Source organism: Rhinopithecus bieti, unplaced genomic scaffold (genome assembly GCF_001698545.2).
Source record: "Rhinopithecus bieti isolate Rb0 unplaced genomic scaffold, ASM169854v2 scaffold_33374, whole genome shotgun sequence".
Taxonomy (NCBI): domain Eukaryota; kingdom Metazoa; phylum Chordata; class Mammalia; order Primates; family Cercopithecidae; genus Rhinopithecus; species Rhinopithecus bieti.
Window position 1 is genome coordinate 821,463 of NW_016814428.1, and position 15,634 is coordinate 837,096.

At 41.6% G+C, this 15,634-nt stretch overlaps 1 protein-coding gene across 3 annotated transcripts in view; it reads right to left on the reverse strand.

Annotated features, from left to right (window-relative positions):
• SERPINE2 (serpin family E member 2) overlaps positions 1 to 15,634 on the reverse strand; it is a 65,113-nt gene continuing 49,479 nt past the window's right edge. For 2 of the 3 annotated variants that reach the window (XM_017850266.1, XM_017850269.1), the window contains 5 exons: positions 9,541 to 9,739; positions 7,529 to 7,629; positions 5,162 to 5,248; positions 2,389 to 2,472; positions 1 to 756 (listed from right to left, as the gene is read on the reverse strand). In XM_017850266.1, the coding sequence (XP_017705755.1) occupies positions 719 to 756; positions 2,389 to 2,472; positions 5,162 to 5,248; positions 7,529 to 7,629; positions 9,541 to 9,739 (509 nt within the window). In that variant the 3' untranslated portion in view covers positions 1 to 718. The remainder of the gene's footprint in view (positions 757 to 2,388; positions 2,473 to 5,161; positions 5,249 to 7,528; positions 7,630 to 9,540; positions 9,740 to 15,634) is intronic. The other variant, XM_017850268.1, reaches the window with a different exon arrangement.

Below are 15,634 nucleotides of genomic sequence, written 5' to 3' on the forward strand. Positions count from 1 at the left end.
TTTATTTTTACTACTCATAACAGTTTATTTTTACTTTGTACAAAATACAAAAATGCAAATCCAAGGAGTACAGACCAGTAGTGACAGGCACACTGCACAACAGCAACCTTGTCTAGCAAGACATGAGTTTTTTAAACTTTATTTTAGTGAATACATGCATTATATAAAACAACAACAACAACAACAACAAAAACACAAAGAGGCTAGAGATTTCACCGTTTCTACCCCCAAAATAATGCTTGCTATCAAGACTTTGGGGGGGATGGGGGAAAAGAATTTAAAAGGCAAATAATATTTTTTTCATAAAAAGTAAAAGCTACCATAAAACATTTTTTTTTTCTGTCACACTGATTAAATTTCTTCTGAAAAGCTGCACATATAGACAAAACAAAACAAAAATTCCTGAACTGGACAAACAGCAAATACTCAAGAGGGTTGTTAACCTAGGTAACAGTTCAGTAGTTTAAAGAATCTTTTAGACATTTCGAAGCCTTTCTAGTCATTCCTCAGTACAGTGTTCCAGCCATCCTGCTTGTTTTTTTCCCTCTAATACCTCCCAGAACAGAAACGCTTGCATCATTGAGTCTGTTCCTAAGAACTAGTTTTGAAAAAGAAGCGATGTACAAAAATATTTAACAGAACTATGAAAGATGCAGGAAAGGAGTCTTTCTTTGTAGCAAAGTAGTCGTTGCTTTGCATGGTTTCTTTTGTGTACTCTTCAGGGTTTGTTTATCTGCCCCATGAATAACACAGCACCTACAGAATTAAAAGAAAACAATCCATGACTCTGTAAATTAATAATCCTTAAAATAAGAAACAAGGGAAGGGAAACAATCATGTTTGACCTCTTGCTCAATAGTGTTGCCCAGCAGAACTTTCTGCAGTGGTAGAGATGGTCTATATCTTTGTTGTCCAGCATGGTAGCCACTAGTCACATGTGGCCAGAGAGTGCTTAAAATGTGGCTAGTGTGACTAAGAAATTTAATTTTAATTTTATTTTTTATTTCCTGAGACAGAGTCTTGCTCTCTCACCCAGGCTGGAGTGCAATAGCGCAATCTTGGCTCACTGCAATTTCCGCCTCCCAGGTTCAAACAATTCTCCTGCCTCAGCCTCCCAACAAGCTGGGATTACAGGCACCCACCACCATGGCCAGCCAATATTTTGTATTTTTAACAGAGATGGGGTTTTGCCATGTTGGCCAGGCTGGTCTCGAACTCCTGACCTCAGGTGATCTACCCGCCTTGGCCTCCCAAAGTGCTGGGATTACAGGCATGAGCCACCGCACCTGGCCAGAAATTGAATTTTTAAAGTTAATGTTAAGTAGCCACATGCGGCCAGAAGCTCACTCATTGGCTGGCTCAGTTCTGGAGCATGCCAATTAGAACATCACAGATGCAGTGAGATAAGAAGATAAGGAACTATCTTGTATTACTGATTACATGAAATAGTAAAAGCTAAAATATATATATTAGTGCCTACTCTCGTACCAACAAGAAGCCAACCTCTCTACAAAGATAAACTTATACTTCATAATTGTAATAAGCAGTCAGCACTACTGTTGTCTTCATTTTAAAAATCAGGCTTAAGGCCAGAGCCTAGTTTGAACCATGCATGACTCCCAGAGCAAAAATCAACTGTATTAACAGGTCCCAAGGTATTTCAATAGAGTGGGCTTACAAAGTGATATGGTTTGGCTATGTGTCCCCACCCAAATCTTGCCTTGAATTGTAATAATCCCCATTTATCAGGGGCAGGACCAGGTGGAGATAACTGAATCATAGGAGCGGTTTCCCCCATACTGTTCTCGTGATAGTGAGTGAGTTCTCATGAGATCTGATGGTTTCATAAGGGGTTTCCCACTTTGCTCGGCTCTCATTTTCTCTCCTGCCGCCCTGTGAAGCGGTGCCTTTCACCATAATTGTAAGTTTCCTGAGGCTTCCCTAGCCATGTGGAACTGTGAGTCAATTAAACCTCTTTTCCTTATAAATTACCCACTCTGGGGTATTTCTTCATAACAGCGTGAGAACAGGCTAATACACAAAAGCTGAAGTTACACAGCTTCTAGCAAAATTGAACGACCACATTTATATAAATATGGAAAAGTCAATAGATGTCAAAAGTGTTCCTAAGGGATGCTAAGCCTCTCTGTTAAAAACAACAATCTGCAAAACCTAGAATCTTGTCAGTGTGTAAAAGATTCCATCACACCTGTAAACACAGCCTTTGTTTTCCTATCTCTTTAACATGGGTGGTTATATTCAAAGTGTTTGCAACTACTGACATTAGGGAAATGGATTATGGGCACCACTGTTGGATATAATGAAGAGTGCAAGATACCTTTTGAAATTCTAACAAAGAGGGAATGATGGAAGAGGAGAGTCACTTACCTGTAGGATTATGTCGGATGAAAAACAGAAAAGGTCTGTCTACTATAAACCAGGGAGGCGATGATCTTGCAATTAGAATTGCAGCTATGGGAAGAAAAGGAAAATATGTTGTGCACATTACATGAGGCCATGTAAGCATAAGGCCAGCAAGTTAGCTAGCTTCAAGGACCCTCAGAGGCTGGTGTCTGAAGACACACTTAATGTTTGTCCCATAGGCTGACCATGTTACAACAGGCTCAATGGTCACCATTTACTAAGCCTACCTTGGGCCAGGCCCTTTACATTACTGTCTCATCTCTTCTACATAAGCACCATCTCTGATAAACGTACTTACTCCTCATAGAGTTTTGATGAGAATTAAATGACATAAGATATATTATAGCTCTTGGAACAGTGTTTGCCACTAAACACACCTAATGCATATTCATTGTTATTATTAGCTATTTTTTTATTCACACCATCTGCTTTGCTGATAAAGACCCTGGTCCTTTTTTTTTTTTGAGATGGAGTCTCACTCTGTCACCCAGGCTGGAGTGCAGTGGTACGATCTCGGCGCACTGCAACCTTCACCTCCCGGGTTCAAGCGATTCTCCTGCCTCAGCCTCCTGAGTAGCTGGGACTACAGGCATGCGCCACCACGCCTGGCTAATTTTTGTATTTTTAGTAGAGACGGGGTTTCACTATGTTGGTTACGCTGGTTTCGAACTCCTGACCTCAAGTAATCCACCCGCCTCAGCCTCCCAAAGTGCTGCGATTACAGGCATGAGCCACCGCGCCTGGCCCCTGGTCCTGTTTAGCTTCTCTAAATCTTTTCTGTATATAAAGGCCCAGCCCAATTCTTAGCTTTTGTGTCTGTGCCTTCTCCTTTGGCACACTATTTAGGTTTCCTTTGCACTGGAATGTAGACCACTCATCCAGGACCAACTACCTCTGCTATTCAACTCCCTAGGTATAGGCATCTGACTAGGAAAGCAAACTTCTTTAGGCTCATGGGTCTTGGCCATTCCTTGTCTGCCAGGCTTGCTTCCACTTAATAAGCCTGAGCCAGGGCCTCAAGGAAGGGTAGGCGTGTGGCATTACTACCACATGCCTGTTGCAATGGCCCAGTCCTCTTGCTCAAACCCCATAAAGTGTTGAACACTTGGGCTTGAAGTTATAAAGGAAACACCTGCAGTTATGCTGGAGCAAGGCCTTTTACCTAGGGTTATTAAAAACAAGTATTAAATAGCAGGTGTTATGGACTGAACTGTGTCTCCCTACAAATTCATATGCTGAAGCCCCAAACCCCTAATGTGACTGTATTTGTATTTGGAGATAATGCCTTTGAGGAGACAATGAAGGTTAAGTAGGGTTCTATTCTAATAGGACTGTTGTCCTTATTTGAAGCGGGAGAGACACCAGGGATGTGTCACATGGAGAAAAGACCATGTGAGGACACAGGGAGGGGGCAACCTCTGGAGATCCAGAGATCTCAGGAGAAACCAACCTGCCAACACCAACACCTTGATCTTGAACTCCCAGTCTCCAGAAGTGCGAGTTCTGTTGTTTAAACCACCCAGTCAATGGTATTTTGTCATGGCAGCCCAGGCAGACTAAGACAGGAGGACCTGGGCAGTTACATGGGGCCTTGCACTGGGTTTAATACTCTGCTGTTGCTATCTTGAAACTCTTAATACATTTTGAACAAGGGGCTCCATATTTTCATTTTGCACAGGACACCCCACAAACTATGTAGCTGGTCCTGATAGTTACACTCGGCAAAATTGGTCAATGACTTTTAGATGTTACTACTTAAAATTACCTAGAAAAGACAAAAAGCATCTTAAAATTTCCAACCCTCTTATTCCAGGGTCTTTGTTTTAAATGCTACTTCAAAGGAATTTTTAAAATGTTTATTCGAGAAAGGTAATAACACATCCATTGTTGAGTATAACTGGTATGTTTCAATAACCAGAGATCTTTGACCCAGCTGCAAGCATAACTAAGATTTTCACTTTATGGGCTCACAGAGTTGGCCAAATCTATTCATCTAATTTCCTACAGATAACGAGGGGTGAAAAAACTGACTTAAGATTGTTCTGTTTTCTCCTTCATTATGTAAACCACTGAGGAGGAAGCAGATGTGGATGTTCTAATTATCAAGGAAGGCTGTAAAGCAATCCTGCCGCAATTCAACAGATGGTGGCGAATTCTTCAGTTTATCCTGGATAGACCTGATTGCCTATTTTCCTTTAAGTATTTGTTGTTTATTTTATGTTTAAATCTGAAGATTGGTCTTTTTTTGCCAGTAAGAAGCCAGACCATGTTTTATCCTCCGAGAGCAGGGGTCAGCAAACCACTGTCCTCAAGGCAAGTCTACCAGGCCAAATCCTGTTTTTATAAATAAAGTTTTATTGGAACACAGCCACATCTGTTTACTTGTATTGTTGTTGGCTGTTTTCATGCTACAATGGCAGAGCTAAGAAGCTGTGATGGAGACGGTATGACACACAAATCTGAAATACATACTTCCTGGCTCTTTATAGAAGTTTGCTGACTCCTGTCCCAGAGGAATTTCTCTCACTGAAATGCTTTTCTTTAATGAAACAGATTCTGAGCTTTGTGGTTACAGGTCTTCAATCTGTCTGTACTCACTGCTGTCTCCCGAGGGTCAACCCACACACAGTGCCTGGCTGGAAAGAGGGTCTATTACATACTTGCTCGACCAATGAGTATACAGGAGTGTGTCTGCTCCCCTGCTAGAGGAAGGCCTGCCACGTGACCCAGTACTTACTTGTTGCTGCTGAGGCTTTGGTTCCATCTTCACTGACTTCAATTTTTGCTTTTTGCAAGATATGAGAAACATGGAGGTTTTCTGACCCTGTATCCAGAAAATAAAACAGTATCAGCATTTGTTTGATCGGCAGGCCATTGGTTGGTTGGGGAAGTAACCTCAAAGCTCAAAGCCATGGCAAATTCCAATTTTTAAAGTGTCAGAAGACATGACCTCTGACAGTCCTGGTGTTGAAGGCTGCAGACAGCTGTTACTTGTGAATTTCAGTCCCTGCTAAGTGAACTGTGATACTCACTTCTGGAGAGGGGACCAGGCTCTTAAATGATTTAGTGCCTCTATCAGTTCAATTCTGATCACTAGAATTGTATTTTAAAAATGAAAAGAGCAGAGCTATGAAAAGGAAGCCCAGTTTTCTGGAAGCAGCAAGGCAACAAGATTATTTTTCAGTTACAGAATGCAGATGCAAAAGGGATTTCAGACAGCACTGACAGATGGGGAAACTGAGCCCTAGAATGTTAAGTAATCTTCCCTGCAATCACAGGGCTAGTTAGTGGCAGAGTCAGTCCGGGCTCTTCACAACAGCCACTCATCTCACGGGCATGCGAGTGAGAGAAGAGTGTCGAACAAGAGAAGAGTTTAGATTCTCCTGGAAGGGCCGAGGCATAAATGCAGTTGTGTCTCAGGGACCTTCTGGTGAACTCACTTTACTTCTCAGCAAATTCTGACCATTCCAGCAGCACCCACTGGGTATAGCTTTCACAGAGAATGCAAACTGAAGTTGACATTAGTCTGGATGGGACACAGGTCTGGATGCAAAGGGAAAATGTGCTTTTTGTGTCATCTGCTTCTGAACTATCTGCACCAATGCCCAGCTCTAATATGACCAAATTGTGACTGAGATGCACATTTATAGGGCCCAAGTTACATGCAGTGTTAAAGAGGACTCTCCAGGAGAATCTGGGGCACCTGGTTCTTCCTGTGAATACCCCCTATTTAGCATTTCAGCTGCTATGAATAACCTCGAAGGGGAACGTGCAGATGAAAATGGTGCTTCTCAGTCTTTGGTGGGCTGAGGGACTGTGTTAAAATGGATTCTGGTTCAGTGGGTCTGGGTTACACCCAAGACTGTGCATTTCAAACCAGCTCCCGGGTGATGCTAATGCTGCTGGGCTGGAGGCCTGAGTTTGAGTCATGAGGGATTAACGGCTATGAGAATATCCATGGAGCTGCAGGTTCACCAGGGCAGTCATGTTTGTCCCCAGAACAGGTGCTAGGTGTTTACTAGTACGCAACTGAAGCTGGTCATGAGCTAATTTCTTACCATTCAAGGTTATTTGCAAACTGGAGTGCAAATCATGTTCAAGCCATGACTTTTCCTTGGAAAGATTGCTATGTTCTAAATTTAAAGAACAAAGGACTGACCGTTCAAACATAACTCTAGAGAAAGGTACATACACTGCTGGCAAATGAAAAGTATGCCTTAATTGCTTTGGCAAAGAAAAGTTTTCATCAGATTCATTTGAATTTATATTGTTTCAGATTAATGAGCATGAAATGCCAAAATATATATCTGGGTATAGTGTATGCCTGCAGTCTTGATTTTTTTCAAGCAAAAGGAAAAAGTTGGCATCTGGAAACAGAGCGACAATATCTAAGTCAGAGCCAATATTAATAAAAGCAATACATGAAATACTCCTTTATGTAGTCACTGGGGCTTCCCATGAAACGTACGTGCAAAATGTAAGGACGATGACTTAAATGAAGGTCGAGAGCAATGACCCCATAAAGAAAATGAGGTATGTATATACCATGGAATACTACTCAGTCATAAAAAGAATGAAATAATGTCTTTTGCAGCAACTTGAATGGAGCTGGAGGCCATTATTCTAAATGAAGTAACTCAAGAATGGAAAACCAAATACCGTATGTTGTCGCTTATAAATGGGAGACAAGCTATGGGTATGCAAAGGCATAGAGAGTGGTATAATGGACTATAGAGACTCAGAAGGAGGAGGGTGGGTTGGTGAGGAGCTAAAAATCTACTAATAAATATTGGGTACAATGTGCACTACTTGGGGGAGGGGTGCACTAAAATCTCAGACTTCATCACTATATAATTGATCCATGTAACCAAAACCACTTGTACCCCAAAAACTATTGAAATAAAAAGATAAAAGAAAAAAATAAATAAACGAAGGTCAATAAATAAACGAAGGTCAATAGCATCATTTGGCAATATATCAAATGAAACCTTGTACAGTTTTAGGGCAACACATTCCTAATTCTGATCCTTTTTTCTCTGAACAAATCAGTCTCAGTTTGTAACACTTTCTTCAAGTATACAAATACATTTCAAATTGAACATACTTGTTATTTTTGCAAAATTTGCCTTTGATGAATCAAACATGTCGGTAATGCCAAGGACTTTCAGCGGCTCCTTCAAATCTGTTTGTGCTACAGCTGTGAACCTAGCATGAAAGCAGAAATGGAGAAAAAAGTCACGAGGCTATAAATGCTGCAACATGATAGAGTCGGTGCATGTTTACAAACTGATTCTTTTGAAGTAATATCTGAATACCGATCTGAATTGCATCTTAAATTTGAATTCCAAATTTAAATACCAGATAAGTAAAGGACACCTCATCTCTCAAACACTTAGTTGGCAAAATGAGTTGTATATGCTAACGGCAAGAATGGGCACTCCCACCCTCAGGTGTAATGGGCCCCCTGTTCCAATACTTAGGAAGATCTACAAACATAAACATACTTCTTTTATACTGACGTGGAGGCTGAGTGTTAACAAGTTCCTAGTACTCTGGAAGATCTATCATTCTTCCCCATTTCCAGCTAAAGTTTCTCCATATTCATCTTGGCTGCTCTAAGACCTGTCATCCTTATTGGGATTGGAGATGGTCAAAAGAGAGGAGAAACATTCCTGGTAGTTCATTTTGGGATTCTTTTTTTTGAGACAGAGTCTTGCTCTGTCGCCCAGGCTGGAGGGCAATGGTGCGATCTTGGCCCACTACAACCTCTGCCTCCTGGGTTCAAGCAATTCTCCTGCCTTAGCCTCCCAAGTAGCTTGGATTACAGGCACCCACCACCATGCCTAGCTAATTTTTTGTATTTTTAGTAGAGACAGGGTTTTTCCACGTTGGCCAGGCTAGTCTCGAACTCCTGACCTCGTGATTCGCCTGCCTCAGCCTCCCAAAGTGTTGGGATTACAGGCGTGAGCCACCGTGCCCAGCCCCTTTTGAGATTCTGAAAGTATTTTACTATTAAAACAGGAGCAAAGATTAGGCATAGGTGACATGGTATTATATTTGGGTATAACATAGGTTTCCTGAATATTTGTGAACTACCTGGCCTTGGGGATATATGGATATAGATGTGTAAATGTCAGTTACTATCATCAGAGGATGCTTTATCAGATTTGATCTCATCCTGTGGAAGAGGACCAAGGAGAGGTGGGCAGATTCTCACCACAGATGGGCTATAATGGTTAAGAACCTGTTCTTCACCCATTGAGACCTATGATGCCACCATCTTATTTATTTATTTATATCAAGCATTGCCTATCTGAAGGCTTATTTTGCCAAAAAAATAAAAATAAAAATCTTGAGAGGATTAGTAACACTTATTGTGAATGTGTTACTCTGATTACTTAACTCGGTGACCAAAGAATCGAAAGCTATTAGAACTCTCCACTACCACCAAGACCTGGGTTGTTAAAAGCTCTGGATGGTGGGAAGGCAGCAATGTTGAAAAGTTCATAGAAACGGAACAACGTTCACTGCTTCTTCACAGTTGTGGACAAAACATTCTCTGACCTATTAGAACATGAAGATTCATACAGGATTTGGGGTTACTTTTCCTATGGCTTCAAGTCATAACAGCTCAAATTCCATCTCTGTCTTACTCTTAGGGTATAATAGAAAAACTGGCTGCCGTGGTCTTCATGAACTTCTAGCTAAATAAATAACTAAAATGAAGCTCCTTATGAAAGCACATGGAGTTCTATTAAACTTCACTGAACTTTCATCCATACTATGATGACACACATATTTTCAGTCTTTTAAATACAATGAGATATGTCAAAAAGCCCCTGCAGTACCCTGAAGAGCTTATGCTCATGTGGAGGTTCAGAGACCAAGATTGCCCTCTCTCCTTTCTTATGATCCACATCTTACCATACAGGAAGCACAGGCATTGAATAAAGGCATTCAGAAAAGCACGGCCTCGTAATCTCACCATGAAATTTCTGCAGAACAGAAAAGGCTTCATGATGTGCCATATTTTCACCTCATGTTGTCTGATGTCCGACATAACAGCTGCTGATTGAACAATGCCACTGTTTTCTTTGAGGGGAAGGGGCCACTTACTTGGGCAGTATCACCTGCACCCTCTTGGGCACCATGATGCTCATCCAGCTGTCTATGGTCTTGGTGCTGATGTGTGGGATGATGGCAGACAGCGGAGTGGAGCTCTCGGTCGGCAGTGCAATCAGCATGCTGATGCTTTCCCCGTGGTAGGGCAGTTCAATGAAGTTGTACCATAAATCATTGGGGGCACTTGTCGACCCTAAAGAAATCAGAAGCAGGTTCAATGTATCCTTGTTGACTTCTAGAAGCGGCATGAGTGCTTGCTGGTCACCGGGATAGCTTCAGAGAGCAACTCAGTTGGAGAACTTTCCTTTTCCACAAATAGCTTCCTTAGAAGGATAAAGATAAGGACAATTATTTCTTCCTTTCCCGGTGAAGAATTCTCCTTTCTTCGGTCTAGACAGAATGCCTTTGGGTATCACTGAAATCACTTTAATTCTGTTGAGGAGAATTTAACTAAATCATAAAGTGCTTAAAATTCAGTGCTTTGCAAGAAGTTGACCCTTACATGAATAAAAGAATACATTCAAGCTGCCTTAGAATCATTCCTTTTGTTTTAGTTTTTTGTTTTTTTTTTAAATAAACTGTATTGTGTATATTAAGGTACACAATATGACGTTATGGGATACGTATAGATAGTAAAATAGTTACTATGGTAAAGCAAATTAACATATCCATTATCTCACGTAATTACCCATTTTGCTGTTTTGGGGACAAGACCAGCTAAAATTTACTCATTGAGCAGGAATCCCAACATGGTGCAATTTTATTTTCTATAGTCCTCATTTTGGATAAGCCTACATGTGCATGTGAAGAGAGAGAGGGATACACAGCATCCACAGGGCCCACTCTGTGCCAGGCCCATCTCAACCCTGCAACAGGCTGAGGATCTACAGCACCTTGTGGGGTAGGCATAAGAAGCGCTATTTTGCAATTGAGGAAGCCACCTTTAGAGAAGTGAAGTAACCTCCAAAGGATGCATGGCTAAGAAGTGAGGAGCCAGGAGAGTCTAACTCTTAGGGTATAACAGAAAAACTGGCTGCCTTGGTCTTCATGAACTTCTAGCTAAATAAATAAATAACTAAAATGAAGCTCCTTACGAAAGCACATCGAGTTCTATTAAACGTCACTGTACTTTCATCCATACTACGATGACACAGATGTATTTTCAGTCTTTTAAATACAATGACATATATCAAAAAGTCCCTTCAGTACCATAAAGAGCTGATGCTCATGTGGAGGTTTAGAGACCAAGGATTGTCTTCCTCCTACTTCACCACCCCGCTCTATTCACTCTTCACCCATTCCAGGAATCACCATTGGGGTTTTAGATATTTTATGGTACTTCTACTTAATAATGAAAACCCAAGAATAATGTAAGCCAGCATTTCTCAAATGTTATTTGGAGAGCAGTCTACCTACAAGATGCTCTACAGACAAAACAGATTCCACATCCTAGGGAGTTCAGCAAACAAGAAGAGAGAAAGCAAGTTTCCTGCATGATTTTCACTGATCCTTTCTTTGGAGACGACATGTGCCAATCACTGCATTTTAAGACAGGGAACTTCAATATGCCAGTTCTCCACAGAACAGGGTTGGGAGGGATGGACAGAGGGAGAGATGAAGAGAAAGACACCAAGGGAGGGAAAGAGAGTGAACTTGATGAACACTGAAATATGATAAAAATAGTGAGGTTATTAGCATATATGGCACTACAGGATGACACTACAGTTTTTCCCTAAGGAAGAAACAACATAGACAACTGGCAGAGGAACTGGGGCTCTCCTGGTCCTAGCACACTGCATTTCCTGCAGGGCTGTTCAGTAACCCAGGTGCGGCCCGCCTCAGCTCCCATGTGCTTCGAACTCTCACCCGAGCCTGGCTTCTGTCTTGCAGCAACCTAAGAATGAAAGAGAGGATTCTTCGTCTTTGCTCTCAGCCTGCATAACAAAATGGTCTCAGCAGAAACAGAAAAATCAATGGGAAAGTGAGAAAAAAATCACTTCCTAATGAGCTCTTTAATCCTTGAAGAAAACATTAAGTCCCTATTCTGGCAGAGCTAATTTTCTGAAACTGTGAAATTTGGGAAGTGGTTAATAAGTGATTGCTCCAGGGCATGAAATAAGGACCTGGAGGTGTTAACTGCTTCTAGAAATGTTAACTATTCTGTTAAGAAGGATCGAAGTAATGAATAATGAAAACTTTTCATTATTTTTTATGAGCTGGAATGTGTTTGAGGGAGGAGAGATATCATCTAGCTTCACCAGTTAATCCATCCTTGGCTGGATCCATCATTAACTGACGAGTAACACTAATAACCATGAACCATTCTGCATCCAGTCACCTCTGCTTGATGACTGAGTTCCCCCTACTCCTTCTGCTTCTGACCACAGAAGCTGATGACCAGTGGTAGCCAGGGTGCATCAGACATATCCAGGCTTACCTTTATTTGATGCCTTGAGGAGCTGGTAGATAAAATAACACCTTTTCTGTCTACCTGGTCACTCAAGTACTGCATCCTTTTATAGAGGGCACGTGCCAAAGCCATGAGATCTGGGGTTATAAGACCTGTATTCAAATCCTGCACCTGCAGCACACTAGCTCTGAGACTTTGGCAAGTTCCTTGACTCCAAGTCTTAGTTTCTTTATCTGTAAAAAGCTGTAATAATGGCACCTACTTTACAGAGCTGGGAACATTCAATGAGACAACACATACAAAGAACTCAGCATAAGCTGGGCCACAGCAAAAACTGCCATCTATTGATGTAAGAAGCTGTGTAAAATACCTCGCTTCTTGCAATGCGAGGTCCCTGCTCACAGTCTAAACACAAAATTGGCCCACCCAGGTAAACCACGTGGAATATTACGTAGCTGATAAAAGCATAACTCCCAAGCAGAATGAATCAAGTAAGGAAGGGGACTTGGGAGCCTTGTGTCGGAGCATGGAGCCTCTCGTCGTCCCAGAGTTTTTCCCTTTAAAATCCCCTACCCGATGCTCTCTATTCTTTAACCTCTGGAAGGCAGACTGAGTATTCTTTAACAAGGATCATTTCTGCAGTGTATAAAAACGTAAGTATAATATGTTGATTAACTCTGAAAAGGAGCAGAGATTAAAAAGAGAAAATAAGGGTTTTCTCTTAGATGAATGGTGGGAGATAATAAGTGAAGAATCAAGTATTAAAAATGTGGAGGAGATTTAGAACTTTCTCTAAGTGGTGTTTTGGGTGACCCAGTTTTTCCAGAAAGCCCCTGAAGTAATCCAATTTCCACTTTAAGTGCTACTAGGGAAGACGTAACTAGGCTCACTGAAATGTTAGGAACTCAGCCTGTAAAATCAGGGAGGGTATCTTAAATATTTAATATCAGAAAACCTTCATAGATGAAAGTCCCTCTAATTACCTTCTACTACAAGTAAATATGGATTTCCTGAGAACTTAAGAAACTTTTTAGACTGTACTTTAGTAGAAATTGAAATGGACATTTTGGAAAAACAACAGCAAAATGCCCTGCCATGTGTAGCACTCTACATTCTAGGCTGGAGTCCAAAGGGAGTTCGGGGAGTGTAGCTGGGGAAGGAGGGGTGGCGTAAGCAACTGGGTGAGTATTGGTGCCATTTGCTGCTAAGGAACTGTGGGTTGAGAACTAAATGGGCAAGGGCAATACGTATATTTATTTATTGAGACAGGGTCTTGCTCTGTTCCCCAGGCTGGAAAGCAGTGATGTGATCAGGGCTCACTGCCACCTCAACATTCTGGGCTCAAGTGATCCCCCCACCTCACACTCCTGAGCAGCTGGGACCACAGGTGAGCACCACCACGCCTGGCTAATTTTTAAACATTTTTTTGTAGAGACAAGGTCTCACTCTGTTGCCGAGGCTCATCTTGAACTCCCGGGTTCAAGTGATCCTCCTGCCTCAGCTTCCCAAAGTGCTGGAATTACAGGTGTGTGCCACGGTGCCTGGCATAAATGAGTTTCATCTATGCAACTAGAATTCAGTAGGCAAGCAAGTTAAGACGTAATGTGAACAGACAGGTATGAGCTGGAAACTCAGGAGAAAAGAAGATGGAAATATAAATGTTATTCTCTGTGGGCTTTTTTCCAAAATAAAGTATCAAATGTCTAAATTCATAACCATAAAACATTTGTAACAACTGACATGGAGATTCCTATGTCATTCATTCCTATTCCAGGAAATTACCTGTAGAAATTGACTAATGCAAGTACAAGAATACTCACTGCAGTGCTATTATAGAAAAAAAGCAAATGGCCTTCCATAGGATATTATGATACATTTATATTATGGAATATTACGTGGCTGATAAAGGAATCAAGTAAATTCTTATGAATTGGCACAAAAAGTTGTCCACTGTCTAATGAAAGCCTATTATAGAATAGAAATTACAGTACAATCCTATGTATGCAAAAAGTTTCATAGACATATTTTACATATCCCTAGAAAGGTTCTCAAATGATATACTTGATACTTAATAGGAATTTTTATCCAAGGAAACAGGATTTTAGGGGAACTTTTACTTTCTGCCACATATATTATATATTGAGGTATACTGAGGATTTTGCAATGAGCACGAAATAGAATTCTACTAAAATGATTTTAAGGCTTCTTTTTTTTTTTTTTAATAGAAAAGTTTCTACCCTTGAAGTGCTTCTACTTTATGGAACATAAATCAGAAAGGTTTTCTTCTTCTTAGTTTTCACTCTCCTTTGTGATCAAGCAAATATTCTCAGAGCCCTTGATGATATCTTGGGGAAAACAGTCAAGAAGGCAGATAAATTGAATGACAATGTTTTGGCAAAGTGACCCAGAATAGTGAGGCATGCTGAGGCCCAGGAAGCATCCGACAGGTAGCACCCTGGGCCCTGTGAGTTTGGACAGAGCAGTTCGAGCCAGGCCACTCCTGAAGGTCAGAGTGAGGAAACAGGCAGAAAATGATGGACGGTCTGTGGAAATGGAAACGAACAGCACCTGGGGCCACCGTAAATGGTAGTACTTCCTTCACAGCCCTATCAAGACAATCCTTCCCTGTCTTATCATGATAAGCTGGGTTTTGGCCAAAGCAAGAAAACAGGGAACTTACGACACTCTCACGCTCTGCTGCATGGCCCAGAACAGAGTCGCGTCCAGTTCCAGGTTCCTCAGTGAAACCCGATGACAGGCATGGAAAGGAGGTTGAGAAGGGTGAGCTAAGCCATTTACCGTGTTTACTTGTGAGGGAATGAGAACAGGAGTGAGCAGGGGACTTTCTTATTCTGTTCCAAATTAGGTACAGATCAGTCAGGGCAGAGAGTAAACAGATAAGACATCAAATTGGGCCATTTAGGCAGCATGTGATGAAGGACCACTTGTAAAGCATAGACAGGATACAGAGAAACATGATGGACAGCACCCTGGACAAGAAACGGTGGGCACCATGGTTAGCCTTGGGCTGGGAGGAAGGAAGAGGGGGAGGTGACCCAATGAGAAACAGCTCTTGGGCACATCCCCTGGCAGAAGCTGAAACCTTTGGTAGAGGAATGCAGCTGGCCCATGACTCCGTAAGCAGAGGCCTGGGAAGTAAATACCCTGACTCCTTTCTCCTCTGTCCTTCCTATCGCCTGCCGGCTCCCACCAGCCAACTCAGCAAGAGGCCAGAGAGCAAGGGGGCCCAGGGCAGGGTGGAAGCGGGTGAAGAAGCGAGGCATGAATCAGGGAAAGTGGAGGGAAGATACCAACACACTGTGGGGGTTCTGTAGGGTTTAAATCTTTGACAATAAGAGTATTTGTGCATTATTTTCTATAAAACACACATGTATCCTAGGCAAATCAGCTTCCAAACGAAGAGCTACCGTGACATGTAACTCTCTGGGAATAGCCTGTCTACTCAAGAAATGCATGTTACATTTCTGTAAAAACAAACATTTTGAAATCTTCCATAGGAATGTTAATGGAATCCTTGCATTTTAATCTTGAACTATTAACTTGTTTTTTTTTTCCAGCAAGAGAAACATACAGTAAATGAGGGCCCCCTCACTTTTTTTTTATTTTTTTATGGACTGTAAAGTGTGTACAAAAGATTGACCTAAAATAAAATCACTT